Source organism: Mesoplodon densirostris, chromosome 4 (genome assembly GCF_025265405.1).
Source record: "Mesoplodon densirostris isolate mMesDen1 chromosome 4, mMesDen1 primary haplotype, whole genome shotgun sequence".
NCBI classification, from domain to species: Eukaryota; Metazoa; Chordata; class Mammalia; order Artiodactyla; family Ziphiidae; genus Mesoplodon; species Mesoplodon densirostris.
In genome coordinates this window covers 26,819,913-26,841,145 of record NC_082664.1, presented here as the reverse complement: position 1 = coordinate 26,841,145, position 21,233 = coordinate 26,819,913, and the positions used below count along the sequence as shown (strand labels likewise).

The 21,233-nt window shown below is 55.1% G+C and overlaps 1 protein-coding gene across 2 annotated transcripts; it reads right to left on the bottom strand.

Moving 5' to 3' along the window:
- Positions 1 to 2,750: 2,750 nt before the first annotated feature.
- Positions 2,751 to 17,919, bottom strand: ISM2 (isthmin 2). 2 transcript variants are annotated; one of them, XM_060097985.1, is made up of 6 exons: positions 17,413 to 17,919; positions 8,770 to 9,012; positions 7,053 to 7,422; positions 5,218 to 5,358; positions 4,877 to 4,960; positions 2,751 to 3,612 (listed from the first exon to the last, which is right to left on the bottom strand). In XM_060097985.1, exons 1-6 carry the CDS (start codon positions 17,542 to 17,544, stop codon positions 3,095 to 3,097), a joined length of 1,488 nt encoding a protein of 495 aa, XP_059953968.1. In that variant the 5' UTR covers positions 17,545 to 17,919; the 3' UTR covers positions 2,751 to 3,094. The 2 variants fall into 2 exon arrangements, with proteins under 2 accessions (XP_059953968.1, XP_059953969.1); XM_060097986.1 differs by lacking the exon at positions 5,218 to 5,358.
- Positions 17,920 to 21,233: the final 3,314 nt, after the last annotated feature.

Sequence of the window (21,233 nt, the reverse complement as noted above, 5' to 3'; positions counted from 1 at the left end):
GGGGTGTGGCCCGTGAGCTTACATTTTAATATCCCAGGGGTGGATTTTGAGAAGCACTTCAACATGTTAAGAAAATCTAATTGTAGTAGAGGAGCCAAAGAAGCACATCTGGGTCCTTTTTGTGAGCAATGAGACAAAGGATCTGAAACATCCTGTCTTCCACGAGACGAGGGAGGCCAGCAGGATCTGGCAGGTTTGTACTGTTGGTTGTTTTAAACCCTAGTAAGAATTCAATGTGACCAGTCTTTTTTTTTTTTTTTTGGCTGCGTTGGGTCTTCGTTGCTGTGTGCCGGCTTTCTCTAGTTGCGACAAGTAGTGACTACTCTTCATTGCGGTGCGTGGGCTTCTCATTGTGGTGGCTTGTTGCAGAGTACAGGCTCCAGGTGAGCGGGCTTCAGTAGTTGTGGCACACGGGCTCAGTAGTTGTGGCTCGTGGGCTCTAGAGTGCAGGCTCAGTAGTTGTGGCACACGGGCTTAGCTGCTCCACGGCATGTGGGATCTTCCCGGACCAGGGCTTGAACCCGTGTCCCCTGCATTGGCAGGTGGATTCTTAACCACTGGGCCACCAGGGAAGCTCTCAATGTGACCAGTCTTGCCTAGCCTAGAACCTTTTACGAGGTAACCCAGAGGAGGAAAAATGGGGCAAAAACAAACATCCAGGTGGCCGGGGCAGCTAAGTTAGAAACAGCTGTGGTGTTCGTGCTGGATGCGTAGCCACGGATGGCTCCTGGTGTCTGGGATGGGAAGAATAGCCAGGTGAGCCAGGACGGCCTACACTGGACCAGAGCGGGGGAGGGTCCTCTCTGATTTCATGGGCCTCTCCTGGCTCTGATACCAGCGGCTCCTGAAATCCTCCCTTTAACAGGGTCAGTGACCCATCCGTGACTCTTTCTGCTCACACACAGGTGTTCCCTAAGCCGGCAACCACCTGCACAGCATCTCTTTCTCCTTTGTACAGTTTGAATAAACACCATTTTATAGTTGATCAACGCCCCAGCCCCTTCAAGGCTCCTTTCCAGCCCCCTTTTCTTTAGTTTCTCTCACCTGTGGCCTGACATGGTAGCAATTTAGCATGTCACTTGGATTAAAAATGGGGCTGGTTAAGTTCAGTTTGGGTAACAGACAAAGCATTAGGTATAGATTAAATTTAGACAGTGTGTTTAAGTGTCAAGGTAAATTATATTAGAAAGGAGGGGAATTAGCCGTTTCCTGTGAAAACAGACTCTGGGATATCTCTATCTTGTTATTTATTTTTTTAAAGTTTCAGCTAAAACATAATTAAAACATTCCTGTGCTAATCGTATCGAATTCCCCAGACAAGAGACAGGGAAGGGAACTTGGCTCCCACCTAGTGACCCGAGATCCTGGCCTCTCTGACCCTGTAATATTCTAATTGCACCAGAGTGCTGTTACACTGTGATCCTGGACCAGACTAATAAACCTCCCTCTAGGTGTGATGTAGTTGGAAATATCTGGCTCTCTGAGTTTCTCCAGGTAGTGGCTCTCAACACACCTTGTCTCATTCTGCTTCCTGATGTGACTCCCCCAAATGCCAGAAGTGACAGTGGAGTGTGTGGTAAGGGTACCAACTAAGATAGGGCTCTCTCATAGGTGTAGTTCTTGGGACAACTCTGCATCGGATCCCCTTGCAGCAAGTTGCTTGGGGAAGTGGGGTCACTTCCTCTGGTGTAAATGCAATTGATCTATCTGACCAAAGGACTTGGAGTGAATGTGCCCCTAAGGTCCTGCTAGCTCTTCCCTGCCTCCCAGGTAACGCTTTACGAGTTTGAGTAAAGATAACCGAGTAAAGATAACCTAACTGATGGTTAGTCTAAACTAAAATCTGCACCAAACGCAGTCCAGGGGAGCTTGGCTTGGACAGTAAGCAAGGGCTCCCTACACCTCTCTGCTCTGCTGGGGCTCCAAATTCTTCATCAGACAGAATTTGAAAATAAAGTGCTTTATTGCTGAGGTTCCCAGAGAGTTTCACGGCAGCTGCCTAGGGGCTAGGACTGAAGTTCCCTACTTTTGGAGGCTTTTATGAAAAGAGACAGTTGGGATATCAGCATTTCAACCCCACAGAAGGCAAGAAAGTGTGGTTGCAGAGGGGAGGGGAGATGGGGTGAGGGGAGGCAGGGAAGAGGCACGAGGTGTGCTGGGAGAGCTGATCATATGCATCTCTTCCCAACTCTGAGCTCAGCGTATTCAGCGACATCACCTTGGGAGCCTGAAGTGGGCCACCGTGGGAACGTTTACACCACAGAAATTGCCCAAATGCTACAAATTGGGGCTGTTCCCCTGCCACCCACCCCGGGAGAGCTGATTTACCAGCCCACCCTGCACATGACCCATCCTTCTGGGCTGGTTCTGAACCCATCCCAAGCCTGGCTGCTGTGCTCATTCAGGGCGCTGTGATCTCCCAGCCCCACACATTCCTACAACCTGGACAGAACAGAGGTGAGCTGGACAAAGAAAGGGACCAGAATTCATTGATCCGTTCTGCACCTGGATCCTGCCTTGTCTTGGCTGCCACGGCCTGTCTATCCACTTACGGTCCCACTGATGGCCTTCAGCCCTGGACTAAAGTGGTGTCCAACGAAAGACCACTTGGGGCTGAGGTTAACCCTCCCAGCGGGGGTGGGCAAGCGGGCCACGTGTGACCGCTCAGCGCTAAGGAGGGCTGCTGGCCCAGGGCTGGCTGGCCGCTGGCCCGCGGGCCGGGATGACGAGACTCACCGCAGGCCCCGGGAATCAGGGTGTGTGGAGAGCCAGGCGCACACCTGAGCACAGAGGGAGAGGGAGGACAATGCGCGTCCAGGCTGCGACAGCGCCTCCCAGCGGGCAAGAGGTAAGGCCGCCACAGATACGCATCTGGGGCAGCCCTGGGGGCCTTGGGAGCTGAGCTCCCTCCTCTCACCCTGGGCCTTATACACGCTTCAACCTTCTCCCCAACCCCACACCGACACCTGGGGTGCTGACCTCCCCGCCTCAGGTTCAAAGGCAGAGGGCTCGAGGCACCAGACTGGCCTCACCGGGTCTGGGCCAGGCAGGGTGAGTGGCCTGCGAGGGAAGTTCTCCAGCACAGCAGCCCTCATTAGAACTCCTTGGCCTCCTGCAACTGCGCCAGGTATTCCTCCTCGGGGGGGTTGTCCGTGCAGGCCCGGCCATTGTTCGGGGGCCGCACAGCGTGGTAGCGGCTCCAGTCCCCCTTACACAGGATCCAGGGCAGCGTGTCCACCTTGAAGTGCAGCTCGGGCGAGAAGTCGGTGCTGACGAGGTCGGGCGCGCCGGCGCCCTTGCCTCGGGTCAGCAGCCGGCTGCCCGCGTCGTAGCAGCAGTGCTGGGCGGCCAGCGTGCTGCTCTCCCCGGACAGCAGAGAGCGCAGGCAGAAGCGGGCCGTGGGCTGGTACACGTCCAGGCGCTCGCGTGGGCCGCTGGCGTCCCTCCACCGGAAGCTGCGGCCCTGGTGCTCGTCCTGCAGGCTCACGGCGCTGGACACGGCCTCCAGTGGGTACGCACACGGGCAGCTGGGCAGGTCCCGCAGCACCTGGCTCAGGTACTTGGCTAGGAAGTCACTCTTGCAGTTCAGCCACTTCTCACAGCTGTCCACATCTGCAGAGGGCAGGGGAGCGTGGGAAGGGGACTGGTCAGCCCCTGGGGCGGGGGGGACTGGTCAAGGGCCAATGCACGGAGGGGGAAGGCCTAGGCCCCAGCTGGTGCAAAGCTGTGGCTTGGTAGGGCCGTAGGGGCAGGAGGGGAAGGACCCACACCAGAGCGGGGGGCAGTCTGGCCTGGCCGCCGCTGTTGACAGATAAGGACAACCACACACCACCCAGGCAAGCTGAAGCAACAGGCCGTGGCCGAATGGAGGTCGGCCAAGGGGCTGGAGGAGGGGCCTACAGGCCCTCTGCGGAGCTAGGCCTTGTCCCTTTAGATGCTGGATGGCGGGAAAGATCCTGGGATCGTGGGGAATGAGCTGGGGTGGGTGGGGACAGGGGCAGCAGTTTTAGCCTCCTGGTAAGAAAATGTTTCACTGTTTTCACCACTGGCCCATTCTTGTTCTTAACTTTGCCTTTCTCGGGCTCACTCTGTCTTTCTGGGCCCCCTGTGACCCCTCTGTCTATGCTGCCCTCCCCCCCTCTCCCTACCTGGCCACCCAGAACGAACTGCTCCTCCCTCTTTGCTGCAGACCCTTGGGCCCACTTGGCAGTGCTGTACCTAAGTTGGTTGTGTGTGTCTTTCCCCCGAAGACCTGAGCCCCTTGAGGGCAGGGACTGGGCTTGGTCTTCTGGGAATCCCCTGCCCCACACAGGACCAGGTGCACCCTCCCGGCTCAGTGAGCTTCTGCGGCGTTGAGCACAGGACCCATCTGCAAGGGGGCTGTCGGCAGCTGCCTGCCTCCTTGTGGGGTGCAAGAGACACAGATGTGGAGTGTGCTGGGGAAAGCGCGGCCCGCTCCAAGCTGCCGGAAGGAGCAGTCCTGGAGCTCTAGACCTTGACCTGTTTTTGAGGGCAACTGCTCCCCAGACAGAGCCTGCCAGGAGCCTCCAAGAGTGACCAGGGAGTGGAAGCCAGAATGTCCCCATCCTATCCTGCTGCCAGGGAGCATACGCCCCACTAGATGATCTCCAAGCTCTGGGCTCCCCTCAAGACCTTCTTCCCAGCAGGAATATCAGGCTGGGAAAGGCCAATGGGTCTGGCTAGGGGGCTTGGAAATGTTACGGTCCCCTTGTTGGGGAGGCTAACCTTCCACCTGGAAGATGTACTCTCTGCCTCAGTGGCTGGAGGCAAGATTCCTGCCCGTGCGGTGAGGCTCCACCCTCCCGAGAGAGGTTTCCCCCAAACCCCCAAGGGCAGGGCCTAGCTCCCCACTGACCTGGGCTGAGCATGTCCGTAGCATTGTGGGCCAGGGGCCGCCACCCCTCACTGGGGAAGCCCAAGGGGTCCTTGTCCTCAGCGCCTTTGGGAAGAGAGGAGGCCAGGCTGGTGGTGCCGCAGGGCACCTCTGTGCTCCCGATGGGAGCCCAGCCCTCACTAGGCTCTCGGTGCCCGCGGCATCTGGGACAGGCCTGGCACGGGGCAGGACCACCGTGTGTGTGAGCTTCCTGCCTCCCCTCTCCCAAGCCCACCCTATACAAGGCTTACACGCCCACATTCCCAGGGGACCAAGTCCAGCGTGTAAGCCGCTCCGTCTGCAGGAGATGGGGCTCGTCTCACCAGGACAGGGGGGCAGGTCGCAGGCACGGGACTCGGTGGCAGTGCAGGCGTAGCCACAGGGCCGAGCCCTCTGCTGGCTGTCGCTGCTGCAGCTCCCACTGCAGGGAGACCAGGGGCTCCATTCCTCTTGAAGCTCAGAGTCTGCGTCAAGGCAGGGAGCCGGGGGGAGGCAGCAGAGCCCACGGGGTGCCTTGGTGTGAATTAGCAGGAGGCACCCCTCCCTTGGGAGGATGCGGCCCGGGCCAGGACGCCCCGAGCGGACGGAGCATGGGCTGGATTTCAGCCCCACTCGTCTGCTCATCTGGGTACCCCTGTGCAGTGAGCACCCGGGCAAGTGCAGGAAGTGTTACAACTCCCGGCCACCCACTCTGTGCCCACACGGCAACGAAGAGGTAAAGCCACCTGGAGGCCACCTGACCACTGCTGAGGGGACCTTGGGCAAGTCCCCTGACACCTCTGAGCTACAATTTTTATGTCAATCAAAACCAAGGGTGACAATACTTCCCTTGCAATGGGGGTATTAAAGAATGTCCCTGCTCCCCACGTCCTGGTCGGAGGGACCCAAAATGCACCACGACAGCACCCACAGGCCTTTGGCTGCACGGGCCTGAGACCCAGGGCTCTCTGTGGAACCCCCAAAGTACTGACACACACACCCAGCTCTCTCCTCACTTCCCAGGCAGGCCTGAGCAGGCTGGTACCAAGTGTTTAAGGAAAATCAATGGAAGAAAAGCTGAAAGTCATGAAAATTCTGCCTGTTAGCTTACATGACTTTGGTGAAATGGAAGAAGCCTGCTACAAGTTAGTCTGAACCATCGATGAGACACCAGGGCTCTGGGGAGAAGTGCTATAACTGTGTGTGAAACATGTCTGTACCCAGGGAAAACTGAAACTGCAATATGCAAAAAAAAATGCCTGTCATGGGGCGGGGGACAGGCTTCAGGTGATATTTTCTGAATAGTCTACGTTGTTATGTTGCTTTCTAAAAAAAAAAGTAATATAGCCAATACTTTGTTTACTATGTACTGGCACTTTAAAAGTACTAACTCACGGGCTTCCCTGGTGGCGCAGTGGTTGAGAACCTGCCTGCTAATGCAGGGGACACGGGTTCGAGCCCTGGTCTGGGAAGATCCCACATGCCGCGGAGCAACTAGGCCCGTGAGCCACAACTACTGAGCCTGCACGTCTGGAGCCTGTGCTCTGCAACAAGAGAGGCCGCCATAGTGAAAGGCCCGCGCACCGCGATGAAGAGTGGTCCCTGCTTGCCACAACTAGAGAAAGCCCTCGCACAGAAATGAAGACACGACACAGCAAAAATAAATAAATTAATTAATAAACTCCTACCCCCAACATCTTCTTAAAAAAAAAAAAAGTACTAACTCACTTACTACTCTCTACACCCAATTCTACGTAGTCAGGGTTGTGCCCATGTCCATTTTAGAGAAGAAGGAACTGAGGCCCAGAGAGGTTAACTTGCCCAAGGTCACTCAGCTGGGAAGCAGCAGACCCAGGGTTCAAACTCACACAGTCTGAAGGTGAGGTCAGCTGTGAGTGGTGGGATTTATAATATTTCTTAATTTGTTGGAAACAGATATGAATATATATATTATTAACAAATGTCTGTTCTGCTTAGGGGATCTCAGGGCTACTGTGAGGGTCAAATGTTTAAAAAACAAACAAACAAACTTTGCAAGCTATGGGTAATGCTTGGCTGATGATGATGTCTTCACAGGCCTAAGCTCCGGGCCTCCCCAGCTGCCCCTGCCCAGGAAGCTCTCACCCCCATTTCCACTCAGGACCTCCAGGGCCAGGGATGTCAAGATGGGGGAGCTTACCGTAGCTTTCAGGCTCCCGGAAGGCCCGGTCCCCCGGGGACAACCAGCCCTGCTCCCAGCCTCCTGCGGCCCCACTGAACCCATGCTCCTGGTCATCGTCATTGTCTTCCTCATCGTTGTCCTCTTGGTCCTCACTCTCACTGTACTCTGGAGGGTAATCCTCCTCTTCCTCTTCCTCCTCTTCCCCTGGGGCTCTGCCCTTGAGACTAGGCCTCCCTTCCTCGCCCTCCAGGTAGCCCCAGAATAGGGGCCAGAAGAGTTCCTTGGCAGGCAGCCAGCTGGGGGCACCCTGGGACCAGCGATTGTTAGGCTCAGCCAGCAGGTCCATCTCCACCTCAGTCTGGGGGTCCTCCACCACTTCGATGGTCACCTGCAGAGGTACAGACACACCCGGCCAATAAGGGAGGGCTCAGAGCCAGACTCCAAAGGCTGGGGAGATGACAAGCCTGGGGGCGGGGGCAGGGGGAGACGCCCAACCTTTTCTCCAAACCAGCCCATTCTTTTGGTCCACCTTCTTGGTCTCCCCGGGCACATAGGGTCACAGTCTAAGACCTGGCTCTGCATCAGAATCTGCTGGAGATTCCTGAGCCCCTGACCCCACCCCAGACACGGATTTAACTGGTGTGAGGTAGGGCCAGGCGTAGTGGTCCTAACATGTGCCAGGGTGGAGACCCACTCATTTAAGAAAAGCTGGGTTTGAATTCTGGCTCCACCAGCCCACAGGCTGCTGAGGCCACTGACAGCCCTGAATCTCCATTTCCTCATTCTAGGGCCGTAAAATGAGGCCAAATGACAGCAGATCCCCACAACAGCCCTGGGGAGGGCTCTCGCCCACTACATTGTGGACAGGAAATAAGTAACGTGAAACCATTTATGTGAAAGTGAACTTTAAAAACATCACTTTTGGCTCTTACAAAGTGATAGGAGGTCACAGAACAAAATTTGGGGAAAAGAACAAGCAAAATATAAAGAAGAAAATGGAAATCACCCATATTCCATCTCTGACAGGTAATATTTTGGTGATTAACCTTCCAAGTTTAGATATATAGACACACACACACATACACACACACTTTTAAACAACTTTAGAATGTTGTGTGTTCTATATTTTTGTGATCTTTTTCTCTTTTGGTGAAAGTGTTTTGTAAGCTATAGATGGTACACAAAATGCAGGAATTCTTGTCATTAGGGGTTCGGGACTGACGGTGGAGTGTGTAAACTGGATTCCACCAACCCCTCTAGTTTTCTCTCCCATAAAGCCCCTCTGGTGGGCAGGCCGCCGCCCCCCCAGCCCACCCCATGCTTTGTCAGGAGCCTGCAGTGAGGGCTGGGCCTGGGGGATGATCAGACCTTCAGCCTTTCTACTAGACCTCTCCCCGTATTCCAGGAATCTCCTGCAGCTCACAAAACGGTCTCTGCTCGTTTGGTCCTCATGACAGCCCTGCCAGGTTGGTGCTGTTTGCCCCTTGCTATGGTCTAAGAAACGGAGGCTCAGAGAGCCACAGGACTTGCTCACGGTCTGGAGCTAGAAAGGGGGGAGCACTCCCACTTCCCACTGCTCCACAGGCAGGGCGGGGGGCTGTCACCTTCTCCGACCTGCACAGGACCCCTGCCCTCCAAGCAATACCAGATGGGACGCCTGACCTCAGAGCGGAGCTCTTCAGCCCAGCTTCTCTCCAGGTGTCCACTGGGCCCACGGCCTCCCTGGAGCTCTCACCTGGATATTGGGGTTTGGGGCACTCAAGTCTGTGTTGGCCAATCCCGGCAGCTTTTGCAGCTCCAGCAGCAAGGGTGCGTCCTCCAGGGTCCCGGGCAAGGAGGTCTTGTCCAGGGTCAGGGCCGCTGGCTCAGTGAGAGCCCAGCGTCTGTGTTGGCGCAGCCCTGCCTGGAGGCGGGCTCTGGAGAGCAAAGGGGTCTCCTCTTCGTCTCTAGGAGAGCTGGGGTCTGGGGAGGCCGAGACCTGAGGGAGAGATGGGAGGGAGGGGTGCCTGAGGTCAGCGCCCATGCGAACCCGGAAAAGGCTGGTGGGGGGCGGGAGCAGGGGGAGATTCGGGAGCCCAGGGGGCAGACCAGGTCACAGACTCGCCTTGAGACTGTTCATCCAAACGTGTCTGCTTTAACACCTCAGAGGGTGGACTGCGTCCACAAAGCGCTCAGGCAAATGATGCCAGCATGAGGCACGAGAAGGAGGGTTCAAATCAGGTTTCTACACATGGAAGAAACACAATCCAACCTGCTCATTTCACAGATGAACAAACTGAGGCCCAGAGGGGAAGTGAGGTGTTTAAGGCAGTGGTTCCAAAGTGCAGTTTGCAGACACTTGCCTCAGAATCCCCCAGGGCCCTTGTCAGAGAACAGACACCCAGGCCCTCCCACGTGAGGGCAGGAAGGCTCAGGAGGGCCGACAGGGGCGTGGGCAGCAGGCCCAGGCCCTTCCCCTCAGCACACTCCCCTGCCACCTGGCCTTCCCAAGCCATCCGTGCGGGGGCTGTATTTCTTGGCATCCCTGACCATAGCAACCTTCCTCCGCCTGCTCACCTGGGGCCTGGCCCCTTTTCCTATTCCAGGCTGCTTGTGTGGCCGTCTGTCTGCCAGTTAATTCCCTCCACCAGCCAGTGCCATGAGGTCCACACTGGGACTGTCCTTGATGCAGCTCAAATAGTAAGTGAAAGCAGATCCTGGTTGTCTCTGGCTCTTGCTCTGGCCTTCCCTGCTCAGACAGTGGAGCACTGGGTCAGCACCTACCTCCAGGCTGCAGCCATTGCCCAGGTCTCTACACCAGGGCAGAAAGAGCCCTGTCCAGAGCTGCCTTGTGAGCCTCAGGGGCCAGGAGCCTGTGGACCCTGCCTTGCCCAGGCCACAGCCATGAGCCCACTTCCCACCTCATACCTCGGGCAGTGTGGTACGGCTGAAAAACATGGGTCTGGAGAGTCAGATCAGCTTGGGTTCAAATCCCAGCTCTCCTTCTTACTTGCTCATTCAATTTGATGATTCCCATCAACAAAATGAGAATAAGAATTCCTACCTGGAAGGACTGTCAGAATTTTATTTATCAAATACTCCACAGCATCCACTGTGTGCCAGGCACTATTCTAAACACTTAAATCACTCGTTTAATCCTCCCAACAGCCCTCAGAGGTAAGGGCTAGCTGTCATCTCCACTTTGATCATGAAAACTAAGGCACAGAAAAGGCAAGTAACTTGCCTGAGGTCACACAGACATTTACTGTTAGAAGCAGGATTTGAACCAGGCAGCCAGAGCTCACACTCTTAACCATCATGCTCCAACACTGCAGGTGAGAGCGCTGAGAGTCTACTTCACAAATCAGGGGCTGAATCAGTCTTGTTTCTCATGTCTCTGCCCTTTGACCCCCTCCTTCTGTGGTCCCCAGAGGCCTGGCTCTAAGGCTCCTGCACTGGGACTTCCCTGGTGGTCCAGTGGTTAAGACTCCATGCTTCCACGGCAGGGAGCACGGGTTCGATCCCTGGTCAAGGAACTAAGATCCCGCATGCCATGTGGCGCAGCCAAAAAAACAAAAAACAGAACCAAAACAAACAAGGCTCCTGCACTAAACACCTGGTCCCAGGGCAGCCGTGGGCCCATCTCAACCGGGGCCCAGAGTCTCTCGATGAATGAAAGTGTTCTGGTCCAGATAGCCAGGACGGATGAGCAGAAGATGGATAGATGAGTAATGGAACAACCCAACCCCTTCTCTGGCCAATCCTGGAGGCCTGGAGCATCCCCAGATGCCTCCTTCCTAGGAGTTCCCACCCATAATTCCACGGAAGCCCTAACTGTCCCCACGACTTTGCTCAGCAGTTCCTCTGTCTGCAGCCTCTGGGCACAGAAACAGGCGGACTTGGGACAGCAGCAGTTCAGGGTCTGCAGCCTTCCTACCTGATTTAGATGCCCCAGCCTCCTGGGCACAAACACCAGGATTCATCTGCGGACATCTGGCAATGACATTTGTAGTTGTCACAGCTGGGGCGGGGAAGGGGCTGCTACTGGCATCTAGTGGGTAGAAACCAGAAATCTTACAATGCATACATAGCACAACCTCACAGCAAGGATTACCCAGCCCAGAATGTCAACAGTGCTGCAGTTAAGAAACCCTGCTCTAGGGTCAGGCTGCCTGGGTCTGAATGCCAGTGGTGGCCTGGCTTCCGACCTGTGGGACCCTGGCAGGGGACATGACCTCTGTGAGCGTCCTCATCTGTAAAATGGAAACGGTGACGGGACAGAGCTGGTACCGAGCAGGGATTCAAAGTGTCCGTTTCCAGCCCTCCCCACCCTGGTGCCCAATCAGACCAGACGATGAGCAGAGACCCTAGAAAGCCCTGGCTCAACGTCACAGCCACACACACCACCCTTCCTCTCTTGGAGCCTCCGGCCCTGTGAGTCAGCCCCTGGGGAACTCCCCGGGGCGGAGGGGGACATCTGATCTTAGTTTGGGTTCCCTGAGAAGCCGACCCTGAGACAAAGATTCAAGGGCAAGTGGTTCCTTTGGAAGGTGATCCCTGGAGACACCAGCAGGCAGTGAGGGAGCAAGTCAGGGAAGGGAGGCAGCTAATAAAGAACGCTCCATGAAGCCAGTGGCCACGGTGCACAACTGGAGTGCATCCCACTGGGCGCCTCAGTTATGTCATCAGTCATCGGTTGAGGGAGGCTGGGTGGGGGAGAGGATGGGCACTCCAGGTGCTTCGGGCTGGCCGTGCACAGCTCAGAGCAGGCCCTGGTGCCAGGAAAAGCCCTCAGGCAACTGGAAGTGAGGCCTGCAGGGATGTGGGCAGAGCATTCAGAGCCCTGACGTGTAAGCACTGTCTGAGCAGCTTCCGTACCGCGCCTGGACCAGGCCCTTTACGTACCTTCTGACACTTACTCCAGCTAGGGTGTAAGCTCCGTGCAGGTAGAAATGTTTGTCTGCTTTGTTCACGCTGTCACGTATGCCTAGCACAGTGCCTGGTACGCTACAGGCACTCAGTAAATCATTTCTGAGTAACTGAATGAATGCCAGCAATGATGAGGGGTGAGTGTGACTATCTCTGTGTTAACGATGAGGCTGTGGAGGCTCAGAGAGGGTAAGGGATTTCCATAAGGTCTCACAGGTTACACTATGGGAGCTTAGGTTCAGACTCAGCTCTGCCGGATCTCAACGCCCAGGCATCAGTGCACATGCGCCTGCGCAGACAGACACTCAGGCCAATTACCCCTCAAGCGCAAACCCCTCTGCATTCGAAAAGCGCTTCGGCTTTCATCTTCTTGTCTGGCCCCTGAAGGTGGTGGTAACGAGTGCAGCCTGGAGGCCACATCACCTGGGATCAAACCCCAACTTGGACACCTACTGGCTGTATGACCGTGGGCAGGTTACTTAATCTGCCTTAGTTTCTCCCGTAAATTAGGGAAAGGGCTGGCCATCCCTGTCTCATAGGGCTGTTGAGTTAGAACGGCACCTGGCACGTGCAGTGAGTGTTACCTAGAGGTGGTGATAGATAGTTCTCAGAGAGAGAGCGGGCAGCACCCCTCTCACCAGCCTGGTGTTGGTTCTTTACATCTTATTTGGTCTGAAGACCGCCCCCCCTCCACTACTGATGCAGATCTCTGGGCGGTGTATTTCCATGACATTCTGAAGCAAATTCTGAGGCTCCGGCCTGTTTAAGAACACCTGCCCTATCCCACGGGACCACCTCCCACATCTTTTATGCTTAAATGTGGAGTTTCACACGTGTACAAATACACAGCTCCATTCTTTTGGGGATGGTGTCATTACCCAGATAAACATGAGATATATAGATATACACCAAGATATGTCCCCCCCATTCATTCTCTCTCTCTCTCTCTCTCTCTCTCTCTCTCTCTCTCTCACACACACACACACACACACACACACACGGGCCCATGCATATGCTCCCAGGCTTGGCAGGGCAGCCCTGACCCACGTGTTTCCAGTTAACATAAGAGCCCCCCCCTACCCACAAACCCTTACTGCATTGCTTGAGCATTGCCTGCTAACCTGCTTCAGCTCCCCTCACAGTCCCCCCACTCTCCCTTCTCCCCTCTGCCTCCTCTCAGGGGTCAGAAACTTGTTCCGGATAATGAAATCCAGTTGCCAGGTGCAGTCCAGCATCTCTCCTCCCCGCAGCCACTGCTGAGGCCCGGGCGCATCCCTACAGAGCCCGGCTGCACACACAGTCACCACGGCTTCCCAGAGGTGCTGGAGCCCCATCATTCAAAGGCAGTTGCTTCTCCAGACAGGCCAGAGGACCACCGGCAGAGGAATGGGGTTGGATGTCACCCTCCTCACTGGTGTGGCGCTGTTCTAACCCAGCCCACCCTGGTCTGGGAGGGAGACCTACCTCAGAGCACACCCTCCAAGCACCAGGGCTGGCTTCATGCTGTGTGACCTGTGCACCTGTACAGCACGCGGCACCGGGTTTACTGCTCTGCTGCTGCCATCTTGAAATGCTTAGAGACCCCACGTTTCCATTCTGCACTGGGGGCCCCAGGAGCTATGAAGCCCGTGCTGTCGAGCACCCTGCAGGCACTGACCCAGTGAATCCTCACAGCCACGAGGAACCAGCATCGCCCTCACTTCCTAGAGGAGGCAGCCAAGGACCCGAGAGGTGAAGGAACTTGCTCAGGGTTACACAGGGGGCTGGCAGACCAGGTTTTGAGGCAGACGATCTGGCTAGAGAGTCTGCGCTCTTAACCCTTGTGCTTTGCCGGCTCCAGGCACGGGGAGCACCTTCTGGTTCATTGCCTGCCACTGTGGGGTGCAGAATGTGTCGAATGAACAAAACACTAGGACAGGATGTTCTGCTTTTCATATCCATCCTTCCCGTTGATCCTCATAACAACCAAGTGAGGTGAGAAGGGCAGGGACGATTAGGAGACTGAGATCCAGTGAGGCTGGGACTTGTCCGGGACCACTGAGCAGCCAAGCCTCCAGGCCTCAGTTCCTGACCTTCCTTCTCTCCCTCGACCACCTTTCCAGTGGTTCCGACCTCTCAGAGCGAGAAGAATGGTCTGGAGGGAGAACAAAGTTCACAGTCAAGGGGTGGGAAGGTGCCCAGCTGCAGGAGGTGGCGGAGGGCAAGGCTACAGGCTCGCATCACACAGACCTGGATTCCAGTTCCCCTTCTGTCAGTTGCTCACTGATTAGGCCAGAAAGACCCCAACCAAAGAAGGCCAATCTTCAGAAAAATACCTGCTTCTCGGTGCCACCCACCTGGCAGAGGAGACCTTTCAACCCACCATGCCCCTCCTGCAGTCCAGGCCCTGCTGCCCGGTAACTGGCTGGATGATGCACCAGGACTGAAGTGCTGCCTAAGTACCCCTGCCACGTGCATGACACCGCCCCGGGTTGGGGAGCTCCTTTCTCTGTGTTTAGTCCTTCATCTCAGCCTGCACCCTCACAAAGTACTTCCTCCCATGGCAGCTGAATCCCTGCTGCCGTGGCATGAAACATGCCCAGCTCTGCCCCGTGGGGGAATCCTTCCTGCGGGACAGTCCTTGAAGCCGAGGAGCTGCCCTCTATCAATTCTTCTCTCTTGCCTAGTTCTAACCTCCATTACCCTCTTGTGGCTGCAAGTCCCCAGCTCCCCTCCGACCTGCCCCAGGGTCTTCCCTTGCTGGGCTAGGAGGTGGTGGGTGCCAGGGTTAGGTGCCCAGGGGCTGGAGAATTAAGCAAAGCTGGGTTTGGATCCTGGCTTAGTTATTGGACCCACTGTTAGTTTCCTTGTCCTTCAAATGAGGACAAGACTAGGAACACAAAATGCCCTGTAGCTGTTTGGGTGGTGTTCTGATCCCGACTAGAATAGAAGATACCCAAGGCAGAGCTGTATCATTCTTTGCTTGTCCAGCACCCAACAAATTGCGTGGCCCCAGCCCCTTGTAACGACGAGGCCACCCACGTGGACAGTGCTTTCTCACCCCGCATGCCACCCAACGAAATGGGTTCTCATTCCCACTCGACTGTGGCTCAGCAACAGGCCTGCCCAGAGAGAGGATGGCATAGTTTGTTCACGATAGTAATGATTTCAAGACTTCAGATGAGCAGGCTGGGGCATGACACGCAAAGGTCTCAGTGTAGCTCTGGAAAGACAGATCTGGCTCCCAATCCCAGTGAGGCTTACCATCTCTGTGCCTCGATTTTTTTCATCTGGAAAATGGGAATGATGCCCATGTCAGACATTTGACAATGAAATAACATCACGTTAAGTACTTTGTACTGAGTCTGCCAGGCCCAAGGGATGCTTACTGCCCTGCAGCCATCCTACACCTTTGGATCCAGGGGGGGTTTATGTTCTTCAGCTCCTTCACAAAGCCCTCTGGGCGGGTCAGCGATGTCTGACGCATCACCAAAGCCCTAGAATAGCAGTGTGCACTCTCTCAACATGATTCCTCAGCTCACACCTTTGATGTGTGACTGCTTTAGCACACATCATTCACACTTGGGAAACAATGTTTGAGCTGGATGGGACCATGGAGATGACTTACCCCTCATTTCAAATGTCAGGAAATTGTCCAAGGGGAGTCACACACACATGAGTTAATAACCAGCTGGGACCAGAACCCCAGGCCTCGGGCTCCAAGCTCTGTTTTTCCTCCATGCCAGTAATTTGTTTGAAAATGTTTTTGAGGGCTCTGCCAGGCTCTATACCAGGGCTGGGGATGTGACTTTGGCGCTGAAATAACTCATCCTCTGGGCTGGTCTTGGGGGAAGATCTGGCAAACATACTAAAAATAATTACAATCAAAGGGGTCAGTAAAAAAGTATTTATGCCCATTCAGTTAATTTTATTTCCATTGTCATCTCCACTGAGGAAGTGGACTGGCCAGAGGCTGTTCAGTTCCTCTGGATTTGTGTTCAGCTGTGGCTCCCAACAACGGGCAGGAAGAGGGGGTATCCCACAGGAAATAATGTCTGGCTCTGTTGGGCAGTGGGTGCTACAGACATCTAGTGGGTAGAGGGCAGAGATGCTGCTAAACATCCTACAATGCTACGACTCACAACAAAGAAGTGTATAACCCCAAGATGATGGTAGTGTGGAGGTTGAGAACCCCTGGTCTACAGGATGTACTCTCAACAGGGGCAAAAATTAGATCTGGGAGGAGGAGGCCAAAAAATCTAAGTATTATTGCAATACAATGGTTTGTAACACGCCAAAGGGCCTTAGTGCATGAATAGAGAGCATATCTGTGGTATTAAAATTTCACGGGGGAGGCACTTAGAACAAATAGAGTCTAAAAATCTCCTTAGGAGGGAGAGCAGTCATGAAAAAAAGATGGACAAACAAGGGTCCACAGAGACACCCCCCCCTAAAATGCAGGGGACGTGCTTTCTTCCCGTTGCCTCTGGAGGGCCTCAGCAGCCTGGGCACTGACAGGGCCCCAAGCTTGGGCTCTGGCTCACTTCACTGCTCTCCTGAACCCGCCTCGGGCCCTGAGTGTCCTCATCTGGAAAATGAGAAGAGCCACTCCGGCCTCCCCCTAGAATTGCTCCGTGCACTGAGAGGCCAGGACCCCCTGCCACACAGGCCTGCTCTTGCGAACCCTGCAACAAGTCTGGCGGGCTTTGTCCCCATGGGGATGAGTCCGCTGTGGTCCAGGAGGGAACGGCTGGACCGTTGACCCCTGGCGACGGGAGACGCGGGTTTTGACAGACGGTGATTTCTCTTCGTATCTAAACTACTCTTGGTCTCACTCCTCTGTCTTGGCAAAAGCCCACTCACAGCCCCTCCCCACCCCCAGAAAGCGCTCCTCTACCTCTTACCGACCTCTTCTGCTTGTTCAAGTCCCTAATGATATAAAGGTCCCACCCAGAAAGTTGGAGGCCCCCACTTACTACCTCACCTTCTCTCAATTCACACCCCAAAGGACCCAAATCCTTTGAAGATTTGATTGAAGAGGCTGCACCAGGGGCTCACTTGACCGCTGGAACCTCAGCAACACCCGCCCGCCACTCCGCAAAGCGCTGCGGTCCTCGAGCATCCTCCGGACTCCTCTCGGAGAGCGCACCTGAACTGCATGGCTGCAGGAGAGGTTCGCTCAGGGCGAGGCAGCCGCGGGGACGCGGCGGGCGGATGGGAAAGGAAGCCGGGCGGCTGCAGGGTATCTGCGCATCTCACTCAGCACAGAAGTAACGTTTCTCCCCAGGGTGACCTGCTTCACAGCCCGGGGGTGTTTCCCGCAGGTCCGGCGCACCTGGCCACCGCTCGACGCCCGCCGACGTCCGGGCCGGTCCCGCCCCTCGCACTCGGAGGCCGCCACTCGCGTCCCGGTCCTGCTCCCCGCGCGGCCAGAGCTGGGGGCCGGGGGAGCAGGAACCCAGCGCGCCGCAGCCCGAGCCCCGCCGCTCACCTCCGCCAGCCTCACGTGGCTCCAGCCGGGGCCCCGCGGCTTCCGCAGGGGGAGCCCTCGCACCGCGGCCAGCAGCGCGGTCAGCAGCACCACGCAAAGGGGGAGCGCCGCGCGGCCGGGGAGTCGAGGCATCCTCTCCCTGCCGAGGCTGCTCCGCCCGGCGCCTTCGCGCCTCCCGGGCCGCTCCGGCGAGTCTGTTGACGCCGGGCCTCGCCTCCTCCGGGGGCGGGAGTGCTGGGACGGCGGCGCAGGCCCGGCAGCGCCAGCGCTCAGGGCTCGGGAGGGGAGCTCCGGCGGCCGCGGGGCCGCGCGGGGCGGGAGCGCGCGGCTCTCCTCTCTCTCTCTCTCTCCTCTGTCTCTCTCTTCTCTGTCTCTCTCTGCTCTGTCTTCTCCTCTCTCTTTTCTCTCTCTGTCTTCTCTCTCCTCTCTTCTCTCTTTTCTCTGTCTTCTCTCTCCTCTCTCTCTTCTCTCTCTCTCCCTCTCTCTCTCCCTGGCCCGGCGTGGGCGCCCCGGCTGCTCTCGGGTCGGCGCTCGGGATGTCCCCCGCCCTCCCCGGAGGGGTGGCCCCTCGCGCTCCCGGACAAGTCTTGGCCCAGCGGGCGGCTCCCTTTGATCTGGCCGCCTCCCCGCCCTGAGTGCCCGCCGCTGTCGCCGGCGCAGCCCCAAGCGAATTCCTGTTCGGGGAAAGTCGCAGCCCGCCTGCCGGCGCTCTCCAGTCCAGCTATGCGACTCCTGCGGGGTCCTGAGGGCGACGCCGGGGCTGACCGACCGCCAGAGCCTCGCGGGCGAGGGACGTGCCGCAGCCCAACGCGGGAGCCTTCAGCTCTTGGGCAAATGTGCACCAAGGTAGGTTGGCTTGGGGAGGAAGGCCTGGAAGTAACTCCCCCAAGGCTCTTCCAGCTCCCCTGCTGGAGGTGGAGACTCGAAAAAACACCTGCCACTCTGCACCCAATTTCCCCCGGGTGTTCAGCACTTGAAGAGCCAGGAGAGAGATGAGACTCAGATGTGAGGATAAAGTCCCAGAAGGACAGCAGCTGGCCGCATTTGAAGGAGTGGTCAGCAGATCCTGCCCTGCCACTGGGTGTCACCTAGTTTCATCCTGGGTAAAACAGTGGGGCCACCCACTCCCTCCAGAGGGACACTTGTGCAGGGATCCTCCCGTGTAGGGCGTGCGGTCATGAAATAAAACCTCAGCTTATGATAATGATCAGGAACTATGAGTGGCAGTGACGATTTTCATGGCCGGGGGCTGTTAGGGACTGTGAGCTCCGTGACACAGGGCAGGTGGGGTGGGGTTTGGACAGGTAGGTGAGGAGCAGTCAGAGGCATTATTAGGAAGATGCCTACCCAGGGGCCATATGGAGGAACACAAAGGCTGCCTGGCTTCTGGGCAGGGACAGCAGATCCCTGGAGGTGCTGGGAAGGATGCCAGCAACCTGGCCATAGGGTAAAATTTGGGATCTGGGTTTAGCCTTAGAAACTCTTAGGAGACTGGGCACATTTCTGAGAAACCATTCCTATCCCTAAGCACTGCCCAGGACTCTGCAGTTTTTTTGGTTTTTTAATAAATTTATTTTTGGCTGCATTGGGTCTTTGTTGCTGTGTGCGGGCTTTTCTCTCGTTGCGTCGAGAGGGGGCTACTCTTTGTTGCGGTGCGTGGGCTTCTCATTGTGGTGGCTTCTCTTGTTGTGGAGCACAGGCTCTAGGCGCATGGTCTTCGGTAGTTCTGGCATGGGGCTCCCCCTCGCCAGCTCTAGAGCGCAGGCTCAGTAGTCGTGGCGCACGGGCTTGGTTGCTCCGCGGCATGTGTAATCTTCCCGGACCAGGGCTCGAACTTGTGTCCCCTGAACTGGCGGGTGGATTCTTAACCGCTGCGCCACCAGCAAAGTCCCAAATGGGTATTTATTTTTTCAATGCTTACAACTTTTCACTGGTTTTCCCCGGTGTGTAAGATAAAGTCACCCGGTGCAGCAGCCTCTACCACCTCCTGGTGAGCCCCACTTCACCACTCTTGCGAGCATCAACCACACTCTTTCTTTCAGATCCTCCAATCCTTAGAAAAGTTTCCTCTATCACCTCTGTCTAAACCAGACACTGGTTCCAATCTTATCAGGCTCTTTACCTTTCCTTCATGGCACTTCGCAGTTTCTAACATGACATATATGGTTCATATGCCTATTTGTTTACAAAAGTAGGAACCATAACTTTTTGTTTGTTGCTGTTATTGGTAATGCTCAGTGCAGTACCTGGCATGGAAACAGCACTCAGTATTTATTGGTTTAATGAATAGAGGCAGATACAGCTTTCAGAGTATTTTATTGGAGCAAAACAACATATTTCATGGGATGATTCTTAAGTCATCTCAAGTAGTTCCCCTTCAGCTCTTAACAGGCACTCTCAAAATGGATACACCTCCCCAACCGATCATTTATAGCTTGACAGTCATCCAACAACAACAGCAACGAAAAATCATCTGGGAAAAAAGGGAGACCAGGGAGGGGTGTGGGCAAGGGAGAGAGTGACATTTTAACACAATACTAAATTTTAAAAGGTTTTATTTATATTTCCCCTTCTCTTTCTCAGATTACATGAGCATTACAGGTCTGGAGAAGGGTTATCACAGCACCTCTTGCAAATTCCAGTTTACAGGAATGAAAAAATATGGGCCAACAAAATAAGATCTCGGCTCTCCATAAGCTATTTCTCTATTCTTATTTTATCTCTTTCCCCCTTCTTAATGTTAGCTACCTTTATCAAGAGAGGGATCATCAAGACTATTGGCATGCTGGCTGACATGGCGATCTCACTAGTATCCTGTGAAGAACCATCAAGGATGCTTTTTATCGTTCCAACCATTAACACCACTGAGGTCACAAGACCTACCATCAAGGGTGAAGACAAGTCACCATTCCCCCCTAGTCAGTGATATGTCCCACACTTCCTTGGAAGGCCTGGGCCAAATGACAAAGCTTTGCACAAGAAACTCGGGAACTGTGTTGGAAAAAGCAGACACTGAGTGGGCTTAAGGCTCCTTGTGTATGGAAGGATCCACTGTCCATGCAGACAGCAACAAGGCAGGACACTTGGCACATCAGGGCACTGCTCTAATTTTTACCTTTCATTCATTCAACCTCCCCATAACTGCTCCAAAAGAACAGAGCTTTGGGTGTGCTTCATTAAAAACACAGTAAAGGCAGTTTAAGAGCCACTGAATTCTTTATGGTCAGTTTAATAAACTCATCATACCACAAAAAATCACAGTTTATAAGGCCATTTATCACGTGTACTACACAGTAAACGAGACCTTGCCCACAGCTCCCCCAAGTCAGTCCCAAGGATGACTGGGAACGTGATACCTCAGACTCAGCAGAGACATTAGAATAAACATTTCCAATAAGGGCTCGAGCTAGCCCCTTCGGTTTCCTCCCTAGAAAAGGCTCAGTCTATAGCAAAAGGTGCTTAGAAAACAGAAGTCACTAGAAATGACAAAAGGGGCAACAGCATTTTCTACACATTAGAAGCAAAGGGATCACTGGCTAGTCCTGGCATTTCCTCTGTATGATAAGGGAGGAAGCCAGCCTTCTAACCCAGCTATCTGGGCACATGGCAAGTGGCTAGGAGCCTGAACACTGCATTTCATGTGGATAAAGCTGAAGAGAGAATGGACAAGCTTTTCTTTACGAGGAAGGTGTTTTAATTAACTGGCTTAACGGATTAAGCAAACAGCTGCTCAACAGCCAAGAAGCATCCTTTGATTTTCCTAACTCCCCCTTCATAACTCCTTTGGGCTAAGATGATTTTACCTGTGTGAAGTACTCAAC

Excerpts from the sequence above, each read along its gene's own strand:
- ISM2 (XM_060097985.1), bottom strand. The coding sequence starts at position 17,544 with ATGCCTCGACTCCCCGGCCGCGCGGCGCTCCCCCTTTGCGTGGTGCTG. Across the intron at positions 7,423-8,769 it reads CCCCAAACCCCAATATCCAG|GTGACCATCGAAGTGGTGGA; the intron begins GTGAGAGCTCCA and ends GTACCTCTGCAG. Across the intron at positions 5,359-7,052 it reads CCGGGAGCCTGAAAGCTACG|ACTCTGAGCTTCAAGAGGAA; the intron begins GTAAGCTCCCCC and ends GCCTTGACGCAG.